This window comes from Phoca vitulina, unplaced genomic scaffold (assembly GCF_004348235.1).
Source record: "Phoca vitulina isolate PV1807 unplaced genomic scaffold, GSC_HSeal_1.0 scaffold28, whole genome shotgun sequence".
Lineage (NCBI taxonomy): Eukaryota > Metazoa > Chordata > Mammalia > Carnivora > Phocidae > Phoca > Phoca vitulina.
Window position 1 is genome coordinate 2,720,719 of NW_022589731.1, and position 27,241 is coordinate 2,747,959.

Here is a 27,241-nt window from a genome sequence, read left to right on the forward strand (position 1 = left end):
TCAGTCACTTGCTCTCTGCTGACACTAATTTAACCAAGACACCTTCCTGAAATGGGAGTTTTTGTTTTTCTCCTTGAAGAAAAGTGTTATGATGGAAGTGTTAGGAGAAAAGAGTAGGTAGTGTAGTGCAAGTAATACTTTGGAAATTGAAAGCCCTATATTTTTTGATCCTGGTGCTGCTAGGTAGGAGCTTGAATAAGTCAGTTAACCTCTGAGTCTGTTTACTCATCTATAAGATGAGTGATCTACCTTCCAAATTATTTTTCAAATGATATAATGAATTTGAAAATAATTTGTAATTGGCAAGCACCTATAAAAAATAGAGTATATGCAAAGGGGAAAAAAGCAGCAAGCTATATAATTTGACAAGTAATTTTTAATAATTATTTTTGTGTGGTGTCCTCTAATATAGTTGTTCAGGGGTCTAGTAGAGTGTTCTCAGAGATTATAATGAAAGTGAACTCCTGGACAGTAAACAGGTAAGATCTTTACTTGAAATTGTTGCAAAATAAAAGGTTGGACATCTGTGAGGGACAGGCTAGTGAGAGATGTAGAATTAATTATCTATAATTAATACTTCAAGGAATTATATATATAAAATTACAGCTGTGATGGGGTAAGATGGAAAAGTACATGGTGGTTTGTCCCAGGGAGATCCGGGAAGGCATCCATCAGAATGTGATAATTGAGCTAGGATCTGAAGCTTTTGTGTGTGGGGTGTGTGTGTTTTAACTAAAAGAAGTCTAAGTATTTTGAGGATTTATTCCTATTAATAAAGTTAAAAAACAGATTTGGTCACTTAAATCATAGTAGTTACATTAAATAAAAATGAGTGTAATCTTTCGGTGGTGATGAAATGGATATATGATACTGTCCTCAATAAAAATTGTGTACCTAGTAATTTTAGAGAAGCAGGGACACTAAAAATGGTGATTAAAAAATGCACATATGTCTACAATGTGTTCTCTTTGTGCTTTCTCAAAATGTGTATCATTAAGACTCTTAACTCTTTTGACAGAAAATCTTTATGGCATAAGGATATCAGCATAGTATTGTTTCCATAGCCTAGTGATTCCTTTAGCTTTTTTGCTAAATTGAAGAAAAAATACTCAAACTCAGTGTCATGTTAGACACATGCTTTTTTTGTTTGCTTGCAGATCCTCATTGAATTTTGTGCAGGTGGAGCAGTGGATGCTGTGATGCTTGGTAAACGTGTTTTTGTTCTTTATGTTTGTATCTTAAATTATACTTAATCAAAGGATTTCAAACATTTAACCTTATATATATATCTTGAATAGGTATCTTGGGTGAAGCTCAATAAATTAAGAAATCAGCCTAATTACATTTTATATTCTTAGATAATTGTAACAAAATTCTAAAATGAAATGTTGAATATAACATGTGAAGAGGGCGCCTGGGTGGCTCAGTTGGTTAAGTGACTGCCTTCGGCTCAGGTCATGATCCTGGAGTCCTGGGATCGAGTCCCACATTGGGATCCCTGCTCAGCAGGGAGTCTGCTTCTCCCTTTGACCCTCCCCCCTCTCATGCTCTCTATCTCATTCTCTCTCTCAAATAAATAAATAAAAATCTTAAAAAAAATAATAATATGTGAAGAAAGTAATCTTTGTCGATATTTAGTTCTAAAATAATTCACTAAATGTGATCTTTGACATTGATGGTAAAGGTATATACATCTTGCTGATGTGTTTTCACAGTATAACAATGCAGATTTGTTTACTCTTTTCCTTATAGAACTCGAGAGACCATTAACTGAGTCCCAAATACAAGTAGTTTGTAAACAGACTCTAGAGGCCTTGAACTACTTGCATGATAATAAAATAATCCACAGAGATCTAAAGGCTGGCAACATTCTTTTTACCTTAGATGGAGATATTAAGTTGGGTAAGTTTCTTCCCTTAAGTAAAACATTTGAATTTGTGCTGAGATTTTCCCCTGTATGTACGTGACTTAATATTGTTTTGTTATGACTCAGATGTGTCAAACATGGAGAAATTACTCCATGTTAATTTTTTAAATACTGCCTTGGATAAATAATTCATTAACTCCCAGAATTCCTAAGTAGAGGCAACTAATATAAAGACACTTTAAAAAGAAGGTAAGAAAGGATGGATTTCAAAAAGACAAGCTTTAGAAAGACCGGTTAATTCTTTTTACTCCTAAATTTTTGTATATAGACTTAATACTTGTAATACATTTAGAATGAGATAATACATAAAAAAGCTAACTTAGTTTTATCTTCATTTCCAAAACTCATGTCTAGTGCTTTTCTTTTCCCATGTTTAGTTTTATACTCCATTTTATAAATATGGTATCCGGCTAAACTAACAAAGTAGGCCTGAAAAGGATGTCTAAAATAAGTATAAAGGACTAGAATTTTTAATTTTGTTTTTTACACTGAGGAAATAAATGATAACTTCATAAGGAGCAAATAGATATAGATTTTAGATGGAAAACTGATTAATTTCCAATGTACACATACAAATGGAAGATACAGTCCTCTTTAAGTGTATCCAAGACAAGAATTTTTAAAAAAAATTTGGTGATGAAGTCTAAATTTGTCGGGACACCTGGGTGGCTCAGTCGGTTAAGCGTCTGATCCCAGGGTCATGATCCCAGGGTCCTGGGATCGAGTCCCACATCGGGCTCCTTGCTCATCGGGGAGCCTGCTTCTCCCTCTGCCTGCCACTTCCCCTGCTTGTGCTCTCTCTCTGACAAATAAATGAATAAAATCTTAAAAATAAATAAATAAATTTTTGTAATTTGGAAGGATGAAAAGATAAAATATATTCACAGGCCATCTTGTGATACCATTGATCATAATCATTTCACTTTTTTCATGACATCTAAACAGGTATAATTGGGATGCCTGGGTGGCTCAGTCAGTTAAGTGTCTGCCTTCAGCTCAGGTCATGATCCCAGGGTCCTGGGATAGAGTCCCTCATTGGGCTCCTTGCTCAGCAGGGAGCCTGCTTCTCCCTCTGCCTGCCGCTCCCCCTGCTTGTGCTCTCTCTCTCTGACAAATAAATAAATAAAACCTTTAAAAAAAATAAACAGGTATAATTTGATATACTAAATTTTAACCTTTTTGTTGTGAAATAATATAGATATAGAAAACCACACAAGTAATTGTGTAGCTTAGTGATTTCGTAGCTTTGTAGATGATAGCTTTGTAACTACCACCTAGGTCAAGAAATAGAACTAGCGGCTCTTCCATGTGTCCCATCTTAATCACTGTCCCTCTCTCCTCCACAGGTAACCTTTATCCTGACCTTTATAGTGATCACTTCTTTGAGTTTTTTTTTTCCTTGCGTTTCTTTATGTCTCTATCATCCAGTGTTCATCTCTTGACTTTAGAGTTTAGACTTTCCCATATTTAAAACCTGATTTTTCTTCTAAGTCTCTTAATTTATAGGTTCCCCCCCCCATTTCTTTCTTTTCTTTACATTTTATTTATGGCATGCATTTTCATGGGGGCCAAAATTGGTTCTTAGGGGGTAAAAAAGATCTTAGATATTACAGTGTTTAATAATCCTCCAAAGGCCCACAGTACACAAACAGATAGTATATCTGTGGTGTTAAAATTTCATGGGGGACAGGAGGATTAGGAAAAAATGTCTAAAGAGGCTCGGTAGGAGAATGATGATGAAAAAAACGTTGAGAAGCACTGAACTATGAGACCTGGGTGTTGGACCTGTAGAGTTTCCCTCAACCTGCATTTTGCCAATTGCATACTCATGATCATTTTATTTCCTTCATATTTGCAGATAAATGCAAAGGCCTCATCAGTCTCAAATTTGATTCTTTGGCCAGACTATATTTAGGTGGTTTTGTGTCCTTTCACTGGGGAGACACATGTCTGCCTTTTCCTTTTTCTTTCTTTTTTTTTTTTGTTTACAGCTCTTGATGCTTAATGCCTAGATCTGTTCTTTGGTTTGAGTTGCAAAATGAATTCTATCACTTTGTTTTCATTTATTTTTTTGATTATAATTTTGATATAATTATTTGCCAATTATTTCATTATTTTTATTTATCATTGTAGAATTAGGAATAATTATATAAGATGACACCTCCCTTCAACTGTTTGGTTACTCAGGAGTATAGTTCAAATGGACAAGAGAGGAAAAATGCTTGATTCCTTCTTTTTATTTATGTAGCTTTAAAGACCATGAATTGGTTCTCTCTCATCCTCAGTTGGTAACCGGTATTTTAAAAATATTATTAATTCATGAATTTAATTTAATTTTATAGATATGAAATCTATAATTTTTATCCTTATTAAAGCTCACATTATACCATCTTTGATCAATGGGAGCCTCTTCAAGTTGGTATGTTAATCCTTTTGACATGACTTTAGTAACCTTTGATAGCTTCTTTGTTACTATATATTAGGTTGTGGTGTTTCAGGCTTATCTTATATATTTCCTGCCTCCAACCTGTAATTTAGCCATTTCTTTAAGAAGCCCTAGTTTCTTTTAGTAGGATATGGTATTTCAAGACTACATCTGAATTTAGAAGTGATTAACAGTTTCTTGATTGGCCATCATTCTAGGCCTTTCCAGAGGACAGAGCTAGGTTCTCATGAGTTCCTATGTATTTCCTAATCAAATTCAGGATGTTTGTTTTTGTTTTTGTTTTTAACCTAACCTCTTTGGTATTACATGTGTATCTCCTTCTATCCTGAGAGTCCTGGTTCTCAAGGACATTGATGATAGATTTAGAACATCCCATAATTACTTACTTTAGTTCCCTTTTCTATATTTAATGCTCACCACTAGTCCTTATGTTGCTATCTCTTTGGTCATGTTGGTTGTCTGAAGTTTATTCTCTGGTAGATAACTCTGGAGGGCCTCTCTGAGTTCTTATCTAATGATAACAGTTCTACCCATATTTATACTTTGAAGGTCAGTTTTGCTGGATAGAAAATCCTTGGCTAACATTTCTTTCCTTGAGTATCTGAAATACGTTACTCTGTTTTCTTCTGTTATAAAGTGTTGTTGTTGAAAAGTCTGATGATAATCTGATTTTCTTTCTCTTTGAAGTCATGTGCTCATTTGCCTAGATGCCAAAGAATTTTTTTTCTTCAAGTACCAATAATTTGACTAGACTTTTCTCTAATATGTTCTTATAATATTCAAGGCTTTTTTTTTTTTTTTTTTTTTCCAGGAAGGTTTTCTGGAATTACAGGTTTGAGTATTTGTTCTGTTCCCTTGCATTGACTATCATTTTTAGGGACTTTTTTGTTTGTTGGCTTTTCCAGTCATCAATATTTAAAAACTTTCTCCCAGATTCTTTTTATCTTTCTTCATTTAAAAAAAATTGTGGTGAAATATACTTACAGTTTACTGTTTCAGCTATTTTTAAGTGTACAGTTCTGTAGCATTAAGTATATTCCCATCATTATGCAACCATCACCACTATCCATCTCTAGAACTTTTTTCATCTTTCCCAATTGACACTCTGTACCCATTAAACACTAACTCCCAATTCCTCCCTCCCCCCAGCTCCTGGCAACTACCATTCTACTTTCTGTCTCTATGAATTTGACTACTCTAGGTACCTCATGTAAGTGGAATCATACAATATTTGTCTTTTTATGACTGGCTTATTTTAGTTAGCATAATGTCTTCAGGGTTCAACCATGTTGTATTTATGTAGCTTTAAAGACCATGAATGGTCTTTTAAAGGCTGAACAATGTTCTGTTACTTACATGTACACACATTTTGTTTATCCATTCATCCATTGATGGACACTTTACCTTCTACTTTTTGGCTCTTGTGAATAATGCTGCTATGAACATGGGTATACAAATACCTGTTTGACTCCCTGCTTTCAGTTCTTTTGGGTGTTCTGGAAATGGAATTGCTGGATCATGTGGTAATTCTGTATTTAATTTTTTGAGGAACTACCATTTTCCATAGTAGTTGTACCATTTTACATTCCCATCAGCAATGCACAAGGGTTCCAATTTCTCCACATCCTTGTCAACACTTGTCATTTTCTGTATTTTTGATGATAGCCATCCTAATGAATGTAAAGTGGTAATGGGTGTGAATTTGTTGTTTATTTGCTCTTGCATTTCTCCTAGTTTAGTCTTTGTTTCTAAAATGATTTTTTCTAATTTTTCTTGAGTTCTGTTACCTCATAATTGAGGTTTTGTAATTCTGATGTATGTTACTCTTTTATGTTTTATATCATTTTTTAAACTCTGGTAGCTCATTTAAAAATAGCACATTATCATTTTGATCCATTCTGGTGCACATTTTTCTGTAAATGTATTTAGAATCTTCAATATAGGAACATACTTTTGTGTAAAATAGTGCATACCTTTAAAAGTAAGTAAATTATTGAAGATTTAGGAATGCCAAAATAGTCTTGACTTGGTTGACAGTTGCAATTTTTGTTTTATTAATTTGTAAATACTTAGAGAACCTTCTATTTCTGTGATACCCTGTTACATGTACACAGCTGTAAAGAACCATACTATTCTCAAGAACTATTCAATATACTACAGTAACAAAATTTTTATGATGATTTTATCAGGTCATATTGTTGCAAATGGAAATAAATGTGTAAAATGCTATTTAAACAGACCAACATATACATGCTGCATCATTATATGTAGAACTACAAAGCACATAGCAACCTTAATTTTCCCCTTTGCACAGCAATTAAGGTGCCTTTTTGTCCATCTTTAGTTTACCTCGGGTGCTTAGAGAGATAAGAATGTAGACAAGGGACAGTTGTTGTTTAGGCCTGTTTCTGGACCTCCTTCCCCAGTCATATTCTGAGGGGAGAGAGTTGAAAAGAGCATTAATAGGCTCTAGAAAAACACTAGAATAAGTACTGAGCTGAATTTACCTGAGTACGGAACCTCTTCTGGCAGCAATTTAAATTGTTTCAAGTCCTTCCTCCCAAAAACATAAGAGAAGCTTTTAAGTTGAGGAGGTTGGGGGTCGGTGGGGAGGGATAGTGGTGAAGAGTCCTGAATAAATCTATTTATACTGTATCTTCCACAAATATATCTTCCAAATTTAGTATGTTTTATTTGCTTACTCATTTATGAATTTCATTATAAAACATTACTGAAATATGTAATAAAGGACTTTGTACACCACATTAGGAAGCTTAAAATTCATTCCACAGGCAATAGGTAGCTACCACTATCTTTTAAGTGGGAGAATTATGTGGTCCAAAAAAAACCCCCACCATATAATAGACACAAATAATTAGAATACCGTCAGGATTTTATGAGCTTTAAGAGTTCTACCAACAAAAGAGCACAAAGGTTAAAATTATAGATACGGCTACTAATAGTAGCTACCATTTATTGAGTATATATTCTGTGCCACTTCTTGCGGTTTGAGCACCAAATATTGGATTTTTGATATTTATTCATTTTGAGAATTACGGCATGTCAAACATGAAACCTAAAAGTTATGTATAAATGGTATGAGGTGATTATGCAGCAAGAGCAAATTTGTGTTGCTATTAATTGTTCTCTAAGCTCTAAGCTGAAAAGGTGGGGTTGACAAGTGATAAAGCTATAATGTTGTTGTTCTCTATAATTTAAATCAGAAAATATGGTTTTTTTCTTTGTAATATAATTTTATGAAGAAATTAGCAAGACATATGCTGTCATAAAGGCTACTTTGTAATTTCTGCTTTTCACACTATAGAAAAAAATGTTTATGTCTGTCAATTTAATTATAGCATGTACCACTAGTTGGCATTTGTTTTGAAGTGGGTAGACTGGTCTGTTTTAAAGTTACTATTTTTTTTTTTTTATCAATTCTGAAGAATTCATGATCTGAATATGTATAAAGATGGTAGTATTAAGTGTATTAATGATAGGATATTTTCTTTGGCAGTTTTTTTGGAGGGGGGGTTGTGGTAGAAAGAGTGTGTTCAAAATTAGGATGGTAGAGAAGTTACTCTCTCTGTTTTGTTTACGCTTTAATAAGAGTGGCCTTGTTAAAGACTTGAAATGCTTTTCCCTATGTTAAATACAGTGAACTTTGCTAAAAAACTATTAATACTTTTGTATGATTGCTTATTTCAAGCGGATTTTGGAGTATCAGCTAAAAACACAAGGACAATTCAAAGAAGAGATTCCTTTATTGGCACACCATATTGGTATGTATTCAGCTTTTTATGGATTTATAGTATTATGTCAGAAGCTCTTATCACCTATTACGCATTAATTTTGTCCACATAATTGATTATACTGTCTTTGATGTGGCTTGCAATTGTTATTCTTAAGTTAAACATCTTAAGTTTTAATTCTCTGTCTTCATAGGATGGCTCCTGAAGTAGTCATGTGTGAAACATCTAAGGACAGACCCTATGACTACAAAGCTGATGTTTGGTCCCTGGGTATCACTTTAATAGAAATGGCTGAGATAGAACCACCTCATCATGAATTAAATCCAATGCGAGTGCTGCTAAAAATAGCAAAATCAGAGCCCCCTACATTAGCACAGCCATCAAAATGGTAAGATATTCTAAATGAAGCCTTTTACGAAGCAAAACTTGATGTTTTATTCTCCCAGCTTTTCAAGGGTATTTAAATTTAGTTACATGGTACAAAGACTGTATGAGTAGAAAACTGATTTTTGGTAATTTTTTTTTAAGACTTAAGGACCATACAAACTCTTATAACTAACTTTTCCCATAAATTTGAAAGTATCAGTGATTTGAGGTCTACAGGAAACAACTGTATATAATACAGTATTTTCTGTACTGTAAGAAAGTGAGGTATATATGTGATTGATTTATATTTGTGGAATTTAATAGAAGAGTTTCTGTGATTTTTCGCATACTTGTGAATATATGACTATGTCTCTCAATGTCTAAAACTATGACTCTACATACATATATATTTAATTATGTGTTTACAGATACCTTAATATTCATCTTATTATGAAATCTTAGTAGTCTCATTAACTAGTTTTCTTACGTTGAATAGTATTAACATACATAATAAAACACAACCATAACTTATCAGAGTTTTGTTTGATTTTTAATAACAGGAAATAAAATAGAAATGTCATTGTTAAAATTTTATTTTGAAGGTCTTCAAATTTTAAGGACTTTCTAAAGAAATGCTTGGAAAAGAATGTGGATTCCAGGTGGAGTACATCTCAGCTACTGCAGGTAAGAGAAGAGTAATATGACGACAGTGACCATGTAATTGTTTTAACATCTCATTAAGAAGAATACAATTTCAGTGTATTCTCTTTTCACTTGAGTTTTCCTGTGGAAACTCAGAATACATTGTAGTAGTAAGCATTTGCTTTACAAACATACGTGCTGCCATTACCAAAAGGCATTTAGCTTGTAAGGCATTCCTTTTGTGCTTTTTTGATTCAGTTTAATTGTGTTCTTTTTATTTTGTTAATTATTTCCACTTAGTTAGTTATTTCCAGTTTGTCTCTCCAGTTACTAGATAGCAAGCCCCTTGGGGGCAGGGGTCATGAGCTAATTAATTTTTTTTTATATCTCTTACAGTGAGGATAAATATTCAGTAAATACTGCTGACTTTTTTTTGAAAAATGGTGTTAAAGTGATTGGATAATTTTGTTTTATAGCAGGACCTATTTGTAATATCTGAAAGAGAAATTTGTTAAATAATATTACAGGTAGACAAACAGAATGACAAATCTTGAGGCAGTTACCTGTTAGATTGAGTTACTTTGTAACTCCTGCATTGTAGTATTTTAGGTTGATCTGTTTATCACAGGAGAAAAAAGAAAAAATTGCCTTGCTCTGTGCAAGAGGTACATCCCTAGAACACACTTTCTCTTATTATTTTATTACCCCCCCCTTAGAAGATCTTAGTCTGTGGCAGTGCTGCTGAGTGTACAAAAATGAATAAAATGGCTTCTTACTCTTAAGAATATTAGAACCTTGTCAAAACAGTTATTTGCAGACACTTTTTTGTTTTTTTAAAGATTTTATTTATTTGAGAGAGAGAGAGCATGAGCAGGGGGGAGAGGGAGAGGGAGAAGCAGGCCCCCCCGCTCAGCGGGGAGCCCGATGCAGGACTCGATCTCAGGACCCTGGGATCATGACCTGAGCTGAAGGCAGATGCTTAACCGACTGAGCCACCCAGGTGCCCTTATTTGCAGACACTTTTAACAGAACTCTAAAGCTTTGTATAATTCTTTTATTGAGGCTTTATCCAGGATTTATATATATTGTTGTTACTTTTTAAGAACTAAAACTGTGTCAATTTGAAACTTGCTTTAAAATTTAATTTAGATTATGAAATTTCAAACATACAGAAAAGTACATGTACCTACTACCCAGAAATGTGTTACCATTTTTGACATATTTCCTTCAGATTCTTAAAAAGTACATAGTTGCAGGCAGCCCTATTCCTGCTCAGTCCCCTTCTCCTCCTTCCTTGCCCAGATGTAACATTATTTGAAGTTGTTTATATTTTTGTTACCCACGTGTTTATATTTTTACCACATAATAACGTGTGTATTATGTGTTTGAAATTTTATAAGCAAGCATTTCAGCTGATATTAAGTATGCTCTTCTTAATGATCAAACAGCATCCCTTTGTTACGGTTGATTCCAACAAACCAATTCGAGAGCTGATTGCAGAGGCAAAGGCTGAAGTAACAGAAGAAGTTGAAGATGGCAAAGAGGAAGATGATGATGAAGAAACAGAAAATTCTTTGGTCAGTATTTAGAAAGGAAATGTTTAGAGTCAGGTTTTGAGGTGGAATTGCGCCTGTGTCTAAAGATTAATTGGGAGGTAGCAGTATAAAATATTTAATTTTAAGGGTGAAGATTAACAAGTTTGCCCTTTGCTGTCCATTTTTGTTGTATTTATTTGAAGATTTGTCAGTTCTTTAAATTATTTTTATAACCTCATCAAATTTTAATTAAGATACTAAATCATTATATATTATTTAAATCATGTATTTATCTAGATACAAAATATATATTGTTTTGATCTCCATCTTGAAGTTATGTTTTAACACTAAAATTGTATAAAATCTTTTTTAGCCAATACCTGCAAGTAAGCGTGCCTCGTCTGACCTCAGTATTGCCAGCTCTGAAGAAGATAAACTTTCACAGAATGCTTGTATTTTGGAATCTGTCTCAGAAAAAACAGAACGTAATGCTTCTGAAGATAAATTTAATAGCAAAGTTCTCAATGAAAAGCTCATCACTGATGAACCTGAAAAAGCTGCAGAGGATATTAATGAACATATTAATGATGTTCACTTAGAAGCTATGGCTGAACCTCATAATAGAACAACAGTAATTGAGGAAAATGGGAGAGAGGAGAAGAGACCCAAGCTTGAAAATTTGCCTGACACAGAAGACCAAGAAACAGTGGACATTAATTCAGTCAGTGAAGGAAAAGAGAATAACATAATGATGACTTTAGAAACAGATATTGAACAGATTCTGAAACCTGTGGAAGAAGGGGATCAGGAAAAGAAACAGATATTTGAAAATAAGATTATGAAATCTGAAGAAATTAAAGACACTCTTCAAACAATGGATTTAGTTTCTCAAGAGACTGGAGAAAAAGAGGCAGACATTCAGCCAGTTGAAAATGAAGTTGCGCTTACAAAGGAAGACACCGAAGAGAAATTGGGAAAAGATGATAAAATTCTAGAAGATGTGATCAGTGATACAAGCCATTTGATAGGAACAAATGAGGCAGGAGATGTTGCTCAGAAGGCAGTTGAAAACAATGCTGAGGATGCTCAGAGTAATGATGGGAAAGAAGTGGTTGAAGTAGACCAGAAATTAGTAAGTAAGCCCACAGAGGGTCCTGAGGCTGGTGGTACTGAGGAAGTTCCTATTAAAGACGTAGTAGAAACTAATGAGATAGATCAGAAATCTGTGGAAGGTAAAGATGAGGAACAATTAATCAACAGTTTGGAGAACATAGTGAAGACCAATGAGGAATCTGGGACAAACGAAGGTGAGGAAATTACTGAGTCCAGTAGCACTGAAGAAAGAGAGGTTAGACGTGTAGTAACTCATCCTGACCAGAAGGCCTTAGGAAGTGAAACTCGGGATGCTCAAGAAGCCCCTGCTCAGATAGATACAGAGCAAAAAGCAATCCCATGTGAAGTGCCAATTAAAACAGAACCTCAAGTGACTCCCTCTTCACAGCCCAGTGAACCTCAGCCTGTTCCAATACCCAGTATTAATATCAACTCTGAAGATGCAGAAAATAAAGGGGAAATAGGTGTTTTATCAAGAACTGAAACCATGCTGCTTCCAGAATCCGAGAATCAAAAGGAAAATGATACTGATTCAGGCACTGGTTCCACTGCTGATAATAGCAGCATTGACTTGAATTTATCCATTTCTAGCTTCTTAAGCAAAACTAAAGACAGTGGATCAATATCTTTGCAAGTAAGTATATGTGGGTCCTTGTTTGGGTTTTTCATCGTTTTGGCAATTTACAGTATATGTGAAACAGATATTTTGAAAATAAAACAGCACTAAATCAGTGTAGTACTAACCCTATAAAATTCTTAAGGCCTATGAAGGCAATCAACTATAAAGAATCAAGGAGAGAGGTGCTGGATATAATCTTTCAATTCTTTGGTAATACCTATTTATTTTTGCCAACTTGATGTAAACAGTGGAAATTACTTGGTTTGTTTGCGTTCTCTTATTGCACATATTTAGATATATTTTAGGAAGAATCCATAATATATGAAAGAATTGAGGAATTGAAAGAATGATCTCTTTTTAAGCACATTTAGAGTATAAATGGTCCTTGATTTACCAGTGGCCCATACATTGTTGCCTCCTCAGCCATAGTTAATACTGCCGTGAGAACCACTGTGGGAGAACAAACAAAAAATCAAAAACTAGAACACAGAACACTTGGAGCCTTTAGAGCCATTCTCAAACCTGAATGCACTGAAGAGTTACCAGGGGTCTACATGATCAGGGGTATAAACGAGACTTAATGGTGCTAATGGTGATCATTTACCAACACATGCAAATGTTGAATCTTTACGTTGTACACCTGAAACTAATATACTATTTATTATATGTCAAGTATACTCAGCATGAATAAATTATTTTGAAAAGGAGTTTCAGAGAGAGCTATGTTGAGGTCTGGGGTAGGGCCCAAGATCAGTATTTGTAACAGAAGATCCCATGGAATTCTGAATCAGGTGAGCCACAGACTACTTAGATGCTCTGGGTTGATAGCAGAAGGGAAGACTGTACAAAGCAGGAACAACTTAGGAAACTGACCTTAGGAACAGGACTCCAGGGCATGACTGATGCGTCTGCCTGTCTGTACCAAATTATTACACATACTGCCTAGATTGTCTTCAGTTAAATTCCGTTCATTTGAACTGACTTAATAGCCTTTTAAAAAAATCCAGATACTTTTTTTGAGGATTAAGGTGATATTAATTGTAGATACTTGAGTAGGAACTGAAGAAATAGAAAGTTTGGATTTACAGGGTGGCATGCGCACCTTAGATTTTAGGGGAAGCCTGGCTAGATAGGGTGCCATAGTCCAGGACTTAGGAAGAGAAGCATGAGTATAGTGGCAGCCTGGAGAGTCGAACACTAAGAGGTTGCAGAAAGGTGATTGGAAAGTGCCAGAGACAAACTAAAATCCTAATGCATTTTGAATTTAGTATTTTCATATTCCACTTTTGCTCCCTCTGCTTTCAGACCCTTCCCCCCATATCAAAACCAAGTAATTATTCTCAATACTTATGTATTCCAACTGTATTTTTTGGCATGTTATATTTCTGTTATTTCTATTTGGATTTAAAAAGCATTTGGATACCAGCTGAGGAATGGAATTTGGTCTTGATAGAGAATGGTAGGCAATAGCTATCAGGCAGTAGAAGTTGTTATCTTTCTAATAACTCTAAAATCACAAGTCCACCTCTGTTTCTGAGATGGAGGAGGGCTGTTGATATTATTGTTGCTGATGAAATGGATTTTGATTCCCAGTCCTGGTAGTGTGTAAAAATTACCTGGGGAGCCTTTCTAGAATGCAAATTCTCAGCCACCCTATTAATTTAGATTCTTTAAGGGATGAGCCCCAGGCATTTATTTTTAAGTGTTTTGTCAGTGGTTCTAAAACTGAAAAGCAGAGGTATCTGAGAACTTAAGGTCAAAAGAGGAAGAAAAATGATTAACATGTAAAAGTTATACTAATTAGACATTTATGTGAATTGTTTTTTTACCACTTGTGCCTAATTATGATGTGGTATCATAAAAATTACACATGCACAGTTCTGTGTTGTGTTGTGTTTTGTTAAGAAGAAAATGTTTTCTGTCTCCAGTATTTTCCATATAAAGCCTAACTAAAATAAAATCTCACTCAGGAAACAAGAAGACAAAAGAAGACATTGAAGAAAACACGCAAATTTGTTGTTGATGGTGTAGAAGTGAGTGTAACAACGTCAAAGATAGTTACAGATAGTGATTCCAAAACTGAAGAGTTGAGGTTTCTTAGGTGAGTAGAGAACATAATTAAAACTGGTTTTGTGACTTCCTTTCAGTCTCTGCAAAGTATGAAGAATAGAGAAACAAGACTAAAGTCTTGGCTAATTTTGGATTATTTTTATTACTTTATCATTTGAAAATACTGTTATTGTTAAAGTTTTTTTTTTTCTTAAAAAGCATTACTTCAAGGGTGTAATTTTTGCTGTCTTCCCCTATTATTGCTGTTAAATTTTATCAGACGTCAGGAGCTTCGGGAGTTAAGATTCCTTCAAAAAGAAGAGCAAAGAGCCCAACAACAGCTCAATAGCAAGCTGCAACAACAGCGAGAACAAATTTTCCGGCGCTTTGAGCAAGAAATGATGGTAAAGTCTTAGATTTTATACCATTTTATTATACTGAAATTTAATGCTTTAAAAAAAAAACCCACCTTTAGAACTTGTTCTTTGATTATGAGATTTTCTCTGACTTTGTTAGTATTTCTGGCCTTTATCTCTTTGGTGTTCTAGTATGTCTTTTTTCCTTTTGCATGAAAGGATCTTCTATCTCAGTCTTCCTGTCACTGACTTACAGTGTGATGGGTGTATTCCAGTTTTCTTTGATTAAAATTTATCATGAAAACCTGGATCATGAAGCCAGTAGATGGTCTGTAAAGTTCTTAGGTGTGCGTATTTCTGGATAATTTTTCAGTGTTACAATTTGACCTCTCAGATTTAGGATCCAAGATTTTAAGGCAGTCTAGAATAGTTGTCTTCAAGCCTGTCTGAATATTAGAACTACTTGGGGCTTGTTCAAAACATGCTTGCGTCTCTGGCTCCTACAGTTAAGCTTCCACATCCCTGTTCACAGCTGCTAGAGAAATTGGTGCCGACTAGCCAAGGGTACTTGTCATAGAGTCTTTCAATTTTTACCTTGGGTCCAAAGTTGGAAAAGGAATAAGTAATGTGTTATAAAATTTCAGTAATTTATTGAAACATCTAGCTTAATGAAGGTTAGAAAAAAGATCATTTCAGATGTTACAGTATTCATGTTTTGACTATAGTTCTTTTGCTGTTCTTATAATTGTAAGTAGTAAGGGGCGCCTGGGTGGCTCAGTTGGTTAAGCGACTGCCTTCGGCTCAGGTCATGATCCTGGAGTCCCTGGATCGAGTCCCGCATCGGGCTCCCTGCTCGGCAGGGGGTCTGCTTCTCCCTCTGACCCTAACCCCTCTCATGCTCTCTGTCTCTCATTCTCTCTCTCTCAAATAAATAAATAAAATCTTGAAAAAAAAAAAAAAAAATTGTAAGTAGTAAGGATTGTTTTCTGTGAAGTGTGGCATTGTTGATTACATTTGTTGGATCATAACTGAGAATTCCTTTTTTTTTTTTTTTTGAAGATTTTATTTATTTATTTGACGAAGAGAGACACTGCGAGAGAGGGAACACCAGCAGGGGGAGTGGGAGAGGGAGAAGCAGGCTTCCCGTGGAGCAGGGAGCCCCATGTGGGGATCGATCCCAGGACCCCAGGATCATGACCTGAGCCAAAGGCAGACGCTTAACGACTGAACCACCCAGGCACCCCCATAACTGAGAATTCTTAAGAAAATACTGAACTTTTGTTCTCATTGACTGTTTTTATAGTACTCAACATTCTATTTTCAGGAACCTTATAAAAATTGCATCTCTTTTCCCCCCAAATATTTTCTGAAATGTTTTGCTTTTTATTTTTTTATTTTTTATTTTTAGTTTTTAGAGCTGAAGGGAGGGGTAGGGGGAGAGGGAGAGAGAATCTTAAGCAGGCTTCATGCCTAGCACAGAGCCCGATGTGGAGCTTGATCTCACAACCCTGAGATTGTGACCTGTGCCAAAATCAAGAATCGGATGATTAAACTGAGCCTTCCAGGTGCCCCTTTACTTATGTTTTTAAAATACCTTTATAGGGGCGCCTGGGTGGCTCAGTTGGTTAAGCGACTGCCTTCGGCTCAGGTCATGATCCTGGAGTCCCGGGATCGAGTCCCACATCGGGCTCCCTGCTCGTCAGGGAGTCTGCTTCTCCCTCTGCCCCTCCTCCCTCTCATGCTCTCTGTCTCTCATTCTCTCTCTCTCAAATAAATAAATAAAATCTTTAAAAAAAAAAAAATAAATAAAATAAAATACCTTTATAAATATTTAGCTTTACCTATATCCAAAATTATATAATACTCAAGTATTAAATAAGTAGGAATCTTTTGTTGAAAGAGCAGATTTATAATTTCAAAAGATTTGTCTCAGTGAAATAGGATGTTTAAGAATCTTAATGTGAGGGGGTAGGGCACCTGGGTAGCTCCATTGGTTAAGTGTCTGCCTTCAGTTCAGGTCATGATCTCAGGGTCTTGGGATTGAGCCCTGTGTTGGGCTCCCTGCTCAGTGGGGAGTCTGCTTCTCCCTCTCTGTCTGCCTCCCCCGCTTGTGCTCTTGCTCACTCTGTCTCTCTGTCTCTCTCTCTTGCAAATAAATAAAATCTTTAAAAAAGAAGAATCGGGGCGCCTGGGTGGCTCAGTCGTTAAGCGTCTGCCTTCGGCTCAGGTCGTGATCCCAGGGTCCTGGGATCGAGCCCCACATCGGGCTCCCTGCACCGCGGGGAAGCCTGCTTCTCCCTCTCCTACTCCCCCTGCTTGTGTTCCCTCTCTCGCTATGTCTCTCTCTGTCAAATAAATAAATAAAATCTTTAAAAAATAAAAAAAAAATAAAAAAGAAGAATCTTAATGAGGACGAGTAAATCTGAATATGATAAATAATGGTACATTATTAAAATAGGCTTTGGATAAGACCTTTGATTTATCAAACATTTATTGGATAAATATTGAAATTTTTCTAACTTTAGTACTTCATAGCAACTGGATATTGTCTCGATGGTTTAAAAATTTTGAACATTCTACTTGTATAATAGAAAAGTATTTTCTGTGTTAGAAAAAAATGAAATGCTCATTTTTTAAAGATTTTATTTATTTGAGAGAGCGAGAGCAAGAGAGAATGCATGAGTGGGGGAAGGGGCAGAGGGAGAGGGAGAAGCAGACTCCCTGCTGAGCAGGGACCCTGTTGCATGGCTTAATCCCAGGACCCTGGAATCATGATCTGAGCTGAAGGCAGATGCTTAACTGACTGAGCCACCCAGGCACCCCAAAATGCTCACCTTTTAAAAAAATTCCATAATGTATTTTAGTGCATTCAACTTTTTCAGTATTGCAAATGTTGTGTGTCACATCACTAAATTTAAATGCTAGTTATGTACTCTTAGTAAACATCATCATTATAATGAGTTAATATGAATGATAGAAAAGTTAAATGATATTGAGCAACATTGTTTTACAGAGCAAAAAGCGACAATATGATCAAGAAATTGAGAATCTAGAAAAACAGCAGAAACAGACTATTGAACGTCTAGAACAAGAACACACAAATCGCTTACGAGATGAAGCCAAACGCATTAAAGGAGAACAAGAGAAAGAGTTGTCCAAATTCCAGAATATGTTAAAGAATCGAAAGAAGGAGGTAAGTGTAACTACTGCTTTTAATTACGACAGCTGTTTTTTTAATGTACACTTAAAACTACAGAATTAGGAATAATACTTGAGAGTTAAATAGTGCTCATTTATTCTTTATTTCGGTCTTCCCAGCAGTTATGTAGGGTAGTAGTAAGGTCAGGTGTTATCCCATTTTACTGTCAAGAAGACTGGAATAGAAGAGGTTTTTAATGGTCTGTTCAAGTTCACAAACTACCATTAAATGTCCAGCTAAACCTTGAACCAAGTCTTCAAATTAAGTCTAATTCATTTTCCTTCCAGTCTACCATTTTTCCTTTATTAATGCAATAGTTAAGGCCTCTGTAGAAATTACTTCTTTGAAGAAAACTTACTATGTTGTGTTTGCAGGTGGCAACAATAATTCATCTTATTATTTATTTGTAATATTTAATTCATACTTAAAATTTTTTTTCTTGGTTAGCTTGATTGCCTTTCTTGAACATTGTGCCAAAACAAAAGCTGAGTACCCTGAAATTTGAAATTATATCTGTAAATTCATCAAATTGAGAGATACTTAAGGAATCACATGTGGAAAATATCTGTGTAAAGTGGTTTCTTTACAATGAATTTTTAAATTTTTCCTGAAACTGTTCCATTTTGTTATAGAATCTGTGCGGTTATTTACTGTGAAAGATTGTCATTGATTCAGAAAGAGGATTGGTATATTGTATTAATGTCTTTTTCTCCCCCAAATTAAAATAAAAGTTTTATACATATTAGCAAATATGATTTTATGATTTATACTAATACACTAAAGGTGTGGGGGAAGAATTTACCTTTTCATGATACAAAAGACCCCAGGGACAATAAGTATGATTAGTTCTACTAGAATTGGAATAAAAATCTCAACCAAACCTGCAAATGCATTTTCACTTTTGTTGTACATCTAAAATACCCTGGTTCGTGTTGGCTTTAACCTTTAATTATGCTTAAAACTGAAATGATATTGCTGAACTTGAGGATCTACTTTAAAAGCATAGGATCTAACATTAATAAATACAATGCATTCTATAATTTTTTTAGGTAAATAATGAAATGGTATATAACTTTATTTGATGTAGCTACCATTTCTAAAAATTAGTTTTCTTACTGTTTAATATTTTATGTAGGGTTGCTTACTGTTTAATATTTTATGTAGGGTTGCACCATGATGTATGACTTTAGTGAGGCTCCATGTCAGTTTTCTTGAAACTATGGATAGTTTTTACTGAGAGATTATTTTTTAATATCAGATTAAATTTTTAAAAATTTATAGGTAAATATATGATTTAATCCTAAATATATAAAAGTCTGTAGTTATTTTTACTGTTTTGGGTTTGGAGATTTTTAGCTGGTGAACATGTTTGAGTCGTGATATGCGTATTTTAAATAATTCTATTAATGTATTTTCTTCTTTATCGCTAAATTTCTTGCATTTGGGGAATCTCTTCCTTTTAATGGTGATTTGGTTTCATGAGGGATTACTGATGGGGAATTTTAAATACACTCTCTTCAATCAAAATTAGTCTCTTTCACAGACCATCAGTAGCATGCGGTGATTTGGAATCTGATTGCTTTTGGTGCTTCTACTTGTAAACACATGATTGTTTTTCATAGTTGGACTATAGATCTGCTTAGGTGGAATACATATCTAGGATTTTGAAATGATTAAAAGAAGGAGCTTTAAATTATACTTCATCTTATATACTTTATCTGGTGTAATAAATCCTAGCATACTGAACTGTTACTTTGTGAGTGCTTATGATACTGACATTGACAATTAAGTTTGGCTTAAATTGTCAGCAAAGGAGAGTGTTATTCTGATCCAACACAAAATCATCAAATGTGTTCATTTTTATCACACCATGTATAAAATGGTGTGTTTTATGAGAAAAGAAAACATAGTATCCATTTATTTCTCCTTTTGTTTTTTTTTTTGTTTTTTTTTTGGTGTCATTAAATGAATGTAGAGTTATTTCTTTGGTCTTATCAAGCCAATTATGAAATTTTGCACTTTTATAAATGGCATTAACTTTCCTTATTTTCAACATTTCAAACAATGTCAATAGATATGTTTATAGTTTTATGATCTTTCAAGAAGGTCAGTTGAATTTATCATCTTTAGTTCATAATCAGTGCTGCTAGTAATCCTTTACTGATTGTTTTGGATCTTTAAGAGAGAATAATATGTAGGGATAATTAAGCATCTGATTAACCTTTATATGGTGTGATGTCCCTTTCTGCACTGAGATTAAGCATGTTCTATCCTTTCATTCTTTTTCACCGAACTAACACCTATGCTATTGCATGTTGAAAGGAACTTTTTAACAGCTCTAATCTTTGACTTGTAGTGTGTCTGCTCACATAAATGCTTGCTGTGGAGAAAGTATTATTTCCCCACCTCCTGCATGCTTATACACTGTAGGTTATAAATGAAGTGGAGAAAGCACCCAAAGAGCTGAGAAAAGAGCTCATGAAACGCAGGAAAGAGGAGCTTGCACAAAGCCAGCATGCTCAGGTAACAGCAGCAGCTTAATGCTACTAAAAACAGAAAGCAGCATTATTCTCGCAGCTCAGTAAACCATGGTTGAAAGGGCAAACTCCTGCTGTACTTACTATATGATGTTGACTTCTGCTCATACAAAGGTTCCCAGGGCATTCTTTATATAAAACTAAAATCACACTAATGGTGACATTTAAGTTGCTAATATGAAATTAAGTGGAATGTTTGGAAAGCTGACTCCAGATGAAATGAACAAGTATGTTAATGTGTAATCCACTGTATTCTTATTATAATCATATGGAAGCTTATATTTTTAAGTAGTCAGTGTTTGGTAGAAGATGTCAGTGTTTGATAGAAGACTTTATGACAAAATACAGAGGATGAGTGTATAGGCTTTGTGCATATGACAAGAATGCCTATTTAAAAGACCATTATTTTTATATAGTTGGAAGTTAAAAGAACAGTGGTAAATGGTAATGTTAAATGGACATCTAATGTTTATTACTATTAACTCAACAACATAAGTACCTTAAAACCAGATTTTGAATATTAAGTATGTTGTTTTTTCTTTTTGATTCAGAATCCAGCAGTTAAAAAATACTGCCTGTATAATCTTGATTCTAGGTTATGATAAGGCTGGGCCTATTAAGATGGGTGAATTCTTTATAAAACTAGACAAGATAGTATTTTAAGCAGATTTTTCTAGAATTATCTCATATGACTCTACAAGGTCATTTATACTAGGAATCATTTTTCTTTTAATTAAGTTTGCACTCAGTTTGGAAGCAAAGAGAGAAGTGAGCTCAATTTGTAGTTACATATGTCAAAGGAAGAAGAGATATGGATTATATGTTAATGACTGTTTTCCATTATCATTTTAATGTGGTTTTATGTGATTAAAAAGTGGTTCCCAAACTTTTACGGACCTGTGAAAAAAGATAGAAGAAACAAAAACCACTGGGGACCATGACAAATGGAATAACATTTAAAAAATTTTTTCTTTTTGTCCAGAGGATATTTTATTTTCAGAAGGATATTTTAAAGTGCTGTTTACTTGTCACCATCATTTTAAAGGAGAGAATATTTTAACACCATGAAAAATAAAGAAAATATTTTGGAATTTAAAATTTTAACAAAACTAGCTTATTTTAATAAATTGAGTACTTTTTTTTTTTTTTTTTTTTGGTTTGAGCCAGTGAAAAATTTTGTCTTGGCCTAGTGTGGGGATTACTAGTTAAAGTAAGGGGTGCCTGGGTGGCTCACATGGTTAAGTGTCTGCCTTCGGCTCAGGTCATGTTTCCAGGGTCCTGGGATAGAGCCCTGTGTTGGGTTCTCTACTCAGGGGGAAGCCTGCTTTTCCCTCTCCCGGAGAGGGAAAAGCCTGCTCTCTCTCTCTCTCAAATAAATAAAATCTTTTAAAAAAATAAATAAAGTGATAATAGCAAACACAGCATTTACCATGTGTCCAGCACTATTCTGAGTACTTCACCTGCATGAACTCATTTAACTTCACAACATATGAGGGTGGTTACTCTTACTACCTCTGTTCTTCAGGGGAGGAAATGAGAGCACATGTGAACCACCACACTGTACTGCCTCTCATGTCTGAACTGTTATTTCTGTGTTTAATCTAAACTCCTGTCAGCTTAGTCCAGTGGTTGTTGGTCATGTTGTGAGTAATTGAAGAGGAAGTCCTTACTTGCCACACATCTAATTTTGGATAACTTGGATTTCAAACAAGAACAATAATAAGTTTTCCTCCTATAGAAATACAGACTTTTTAAATTCCAAAAGGTAATGTTTCAGATGCTAGAGTTGAAATTGAGAATTTAGTGTTGAAGGAGTTAGGTGATCCTATGCTTTAATAAAACTTTGTTGGTGGGGCACCTGGGTGGCTCAGTCGGTTAAGCGTCTGCCTTTGGCTCAGGTCATGATCCCCGGGTCCTGGGATCGAGCCCCATGTCGGGCTCCCTGCTCGGCGGGAGGCCTGCTTCTCCCTCTCCCACTCCCCCTGCTTGTGTTCCCTCTCTTGCTGTGTCTCTCTCTCTCTGTTTCAAAAAATAAATAAAATCTTCAAAAAAAAAAAACCTTTGCTGGTGATTTTTCGTAAAATTTTGGGGACTAGCCTATATTTTCAACTAAAGCTGAAAGCAATAGTAAATTTCTTTTTGTAAATTTAATGAAGAATTTAGTATAATCTAACAAATTAAAAAGTATTTCTCTTTTGCTACTGCTTTTCGTGAAGGTGCTAAAACAGTAACTTTGCAGAGTCTATTTTAAACTTTTTGAGAATTTGTGAATAATAGTTATATAGTCATGGGGCCAGAATGTATTTGATCAACTAGTTCAGTGGTTTTTAAGCTGTACTCCCAGGAGCTCTTGAGTTTGGAAGAAGCACCTCGAGAATCCTTCAGAAAGAGAGAACTGTAGGGCTTTAGGGCCCTGCTTCTGCTTCATGTCACGCAGCACGACGTTTCATCTGTTTCATAAATTTTATGGTACATTTTTTAAAAGAGGATTTGACTGGTTTAAAAAACAACAATACAAACTAGAGTTCAGAAACCACTGATCTAGTTCAAAACCTTCCTTTTACAGATGAGAAAGAGACCTCTCTGTTAAGTGACTTGTTCTACACCTCCTGAAACTCAACATTTGTATAATTATTCTTTCCATTTACAAAAAGTCATCAGCTATATTCTCACCTGGGCGGTGCATTGTATTCTAATCCACAGGGTATTGCTCAGGTCATGATTCAGTCTTTTCAGTTGTCATCTTGTGCAGTCTTCAAGGCCCAGTTGCAGGACGTAAGTCCCACGTGTCTGTGGGAGGATGCCTTGCCTTCTCTTGTTTTATCTGTTTTTTCTTCAGCTCACATGTGCCTTTTCATTGTTCGCTTCATTTGTTAAAATCTAGAAGATTGATAGATGATAATGTCAGTAATGACAATATAGTAATAACCTGAAACGAACTTTTTATAGTATAGTATTCTTCAAAGAGTTTTCACATTTGATTCACACTGCCACCACCCTAATACAGGGATGGAGTGTGTCCATTTTACCGGCAAGGAAATCAAGGCACAGAAGACTAAGTGGTCTACTTAAAGTCAAAAAAGACATTAATGGTAGAGCTGGAATTAGAATATTTATAATAGTGTTCTTTTTTCTGTCTACCTTCACCACAAATTTTGAGATTTTCATCTTTTTCGAGAAATACCTTCCCAGTAGTATTTTATAAGCTTTGCACATGTGAGAAATTGAATGCTGTGATTAGATTTTTATCTTTGTGTGAAGTGACATTTTGATTGCATTTATGTTTACATATATGTTTTAATTATGGATATGGTCAGAAAAGCCATATTAAAAGTAGTGATTGTAGTTCCATTTAACTCTAGTTTTCACTATTCAAATTGTCCATAATGAATAGTGAGTTGCTCTTCTCCTTGCTGTAGTTTTAAATTAAGTCTGGAATTCCAGGCTGTATTCTTTCTCACAGTTTCTATAGGGAAGTGACTAGCTTATTTAACTGTAATTTTTGTTTGTGATGTTTGATATACACAACTGGAGTAGATAGAATACAGCTTGATTTCAACCCCTCCCTTCCCCTCTCCTGAAATTAGACTTACTTTTCTTTTTTATTATTGGCAGCTGCTGGGCTCTATAGTTTTCTAAAGAGTAGGCAAAACATTAATTTTTTTAATGAGAGGGAGAAATTATGAATTACGATCACTTTTCTGATCATTACCATTTTTAGCTTTTCCTTTTGAGTTAGAATCAAATTTTGTACAAATAGCCCAGTATATCATAAACCTTTCCTATAGTTTTCTAGAACCCAAAGTTGTATTTTTAATGTTTATAGTTATCTGATTAATATGATAAAATTTCTTACCAGCATTTAAACTTGTACTTTGAAAGGGTGCTCATTTTACAGTTTATGTGTTCATTTAAAATTATTTGTTACTTTTAGTGATCAACTACATCTTTTTTTTTTTTAGGGTAAATGTGATTTGTTCAATCTTTTTGGAATGTAAGATCACTTTCCTTTTAGATCCTAAAAGTAATTTCTAATGAAAAATTCCAACGTGAATATATTGTACTTGGCTTTTGTTAGGAAACTTAATGAAATTTAGGAAATTTAATGAAAGCTCAATAATAATTAAAATTTCATTTCTTTTGAGGTAATAAAATATATGAATTAGTATGTGAGGGATCTGGACCTTTCAGGTAAATTTTAGCTTTAATAAAGAAAATTATTTGAGGTGCCTGGCTGGCTCAGTTGGAAGAGTGTGCAACTCTTGATCTTGGGGTTGTGAATTTGAGCCCACGTTGGGTGTAGAGATTACTTAAATAAATGAATAAGTGAAGGAAGGAAGGAAAGAAAGAGAAAGAAAAAATTATTTGCACAGTATTTTTGACTACGTAATTATCCAGACTCTGCTTAATTATTTAAGTCTGTGACTCTGTAAGACAACTGCTGTCTTTGCTAACTCTCACTGTTGGAAGCACTTGCATACAGAAGCCTACCTTGACTCTTACCTATTAATCCTTATTTTACTTTCTGGACCAGCACATGCTAATTCTGCCTCCTCCTATATAATAGTCTCAGCTCTTCTTTTCCCCTTATGTATTAGCTGCTGCATACTTCTGTAGTTCTTTCCGTTGCTCATTGTGTGGCATGGTTTCTAGACCCTGTATTCCAGCTTTTGGTTTTCTATGGTTTACTTTTGAACTTTTGAAAATGTGATACTAAGGGAAGGGGCCCACTGCTCTCTATATGGACAGATAAAACCAATTTGGAACTACTAGAAGCTCCTTAAAGGCAATACTGTCTTTTTTTAATTTTAGTAACCTCATAACTAGTACAGTATCCAACATTTACTAAGTACTTAGTAAAGGTTTTCTTTGAACCCAGCTCTTATCTTGCTTAATCTAGACATACATATATTAATATAACCAAGAATTGAATTGACAGGAAATTGCATTCACTTTTTTAGTGGCACTGGCTTATATTTACCCTTTTAAATTTTCACATAAATATTTATTCACCCCCATCTTACACTTTTGCATTTGATTTGAGTCTAAATGTAATATTTATATTTAGAGTAATTAAATATTGGGCCCATTGTTTCTGTCTACACAGATATTTTTTAAAAGTCCTTTATGCAAATTAATGGTACAAATGTTGAACAAAAGAAAACCCTTTGATATAGCTGCAGATTATATTAAGTTTATTATACAAGTTTGCATATAGAAATTTTACAATGAAATTAGAGAAACAATGTAATTTTTATTATAGGTGATATTTACTGTAGGAAAATATAAAGCTTAAGCAACTTTCTTTGTTATAGTTGCTTACAAGATAGGCATGGAGATTTTGCATCTCTTTAAAACTCAAAAGGCCTTATTCTAAATAGTTGAAATTAAATATTCATTGTGGGTTTTTTTTTTTTCTGTGATAATGTAGGTGACTGTAGTCAATTCACAGTTGTATTTTATAGAGGCAATTCATTAGTCTTTCTACTAGTGTATATTTGTATTTATGCTAAAGTACAAACTTTGACACAGATGAGACAGCAGTATTTATAGCTCCAGATTACTTTAACAGGACATCACGAATGATAAAACCTGATTCTCCCCTCCAGGGACATAGTAGTAAGGCAAGCACCTTGAGGAACACAGCTAGACTCACTCTTCATGTATTGAAAACCAGGCTGGCAGTGATCCAGATCCTGTCAGACTCTGCCCAAGGCATAAAGAATAGATCCAAATGGATCTTGGGCTTTCATCTTCTCTAGGATGTGCAAGAGGAGGGATTATAGGTGGAGTGCTGCTTCAATCCTAAATCTCTAAATCCACACTCAAATTGATCAGAATATCCGTTTTGCTAATCACAGACTGCTGTAACTGCCAAGAGGGATGGAGAGCCAAATGTTTACTGGCAAAACTTATTTTTCCATATTATTTCAACATATTTCTTCAATTTGGATAGTATTTCTTCCTTCTGTAAATGTGTGATCTAGCACAAAGACCATAAGTCACTTTAACATTTCCTTTTCTTACACAGTTATTGAAGGATTTTTTTTTTTAAGCATAAATTTGGCACTTGGGCAAATAGTATGTATTCAATAAATATTTGTTGAATGAACGAGTGAATCCCAAACATGTTGGTAGAATTCTCTGATTATAAGGAATTTTATATATATATTTATAAAACGTAACTCACTTTACTCTTCTTAGTTCACATTTCTCTAGCAATGTACTATTTCTCATTGTCTACAAACTATTGTTATTTTTAGGCAAATACTAGATACAGAAACTATCTTTCTCTGTTAGTGTAGCCATGGTATTTCTTCCTAACTCTTTATTTCTTGGAAAAATAGAGATATTTAAAATTCTGATATGTGTTTTACTTATTTGCTCTTTATTCTCTTTTTCCTAAAAGGCATTTCTTGTTTATTCTTGTTTTATCCACACCATAGTGTAATGAATTGTCAGTTTTTGAAGCTCTAAATTTGTTATTTTCCTAAAGCTGTTCATGTAATAAGGCATTTTAATTATGAGTGAATTGTAGTCTTTTGTGTGTATTTTTTTTTCCTTTGGTGGGCAGCAAAGTTTATTGAGAGCTTAGTAAGGTTTATTGAGTGATAGTACAGAGCTCCTGAAGAGGGAGGGGACCTGAGAGGGTTACCTCTGTGTGTTATTTTTAATAGTGAGTTTATTGTATTCTCGTACT

The 27,241-nt window shown here is 34.5% G+C and overlaps 1 protein-coding gene across 2 annotated transcripts in view; it reads left to right on the top strand.

Annotated features, from left to right (window-relative positions):
- SLK (STE20 like kinase) overlaps positions 1 to 27,241 on the top strand; it is a 59,386-nt gene that overhangs the window by 20,854 nt on the left and 11,291 nt on the right. The window contains exons 3-13 of one of the 2 annotated variants that reach the window (XM_032423120.1): positions 1,158 to 1,206; positions 1,753 to 1,902; positions 8,083 to 8,155; positions 8,319 to 8,513; positions 9,094 to 9,175; positions 10,582 to 10,710; positions 11,042 to 12,415; positions 14,371 to 14,501; positions 14,730 to 14,853; positions 17,819 to 17,998; positions 20,435 to 20,527. In XM_032423120.1, the coding sequence (XP_032279011.1) occupies positions 1,158 to 1,206; positions 1,753 to 1,902; positions 8,083 to 8,155; positions 8,319 to 8,513; positions 9,094 to 9,175; positions 10,582 to 10,710; positions 11,042 to 12,415; positions 14,371 to 14,501; positions 14,730 to 14,853; positions 17,819 to 17,998; positions 20,435 to 20,527 (2,580 nt within the window). The remainder of the gene's footprint in view (positions 1 to 1,157; positions 1,207 to 1,752; positions 1,903 to 8,082; positions 8,156 to 8,318; positions 8,514 to 9,093; positions 9,176 to 10,581; positions 10,711 to 11,041; positions 12,416 to 14,370; positions 14,502 to 14,729; positions 14,854 to 17,818; positions 17,999 to 20,434; positions 20,528 to 27,241) is intronic. The other variant, XM_032423119.1, reaches the window with a different exon arrangement.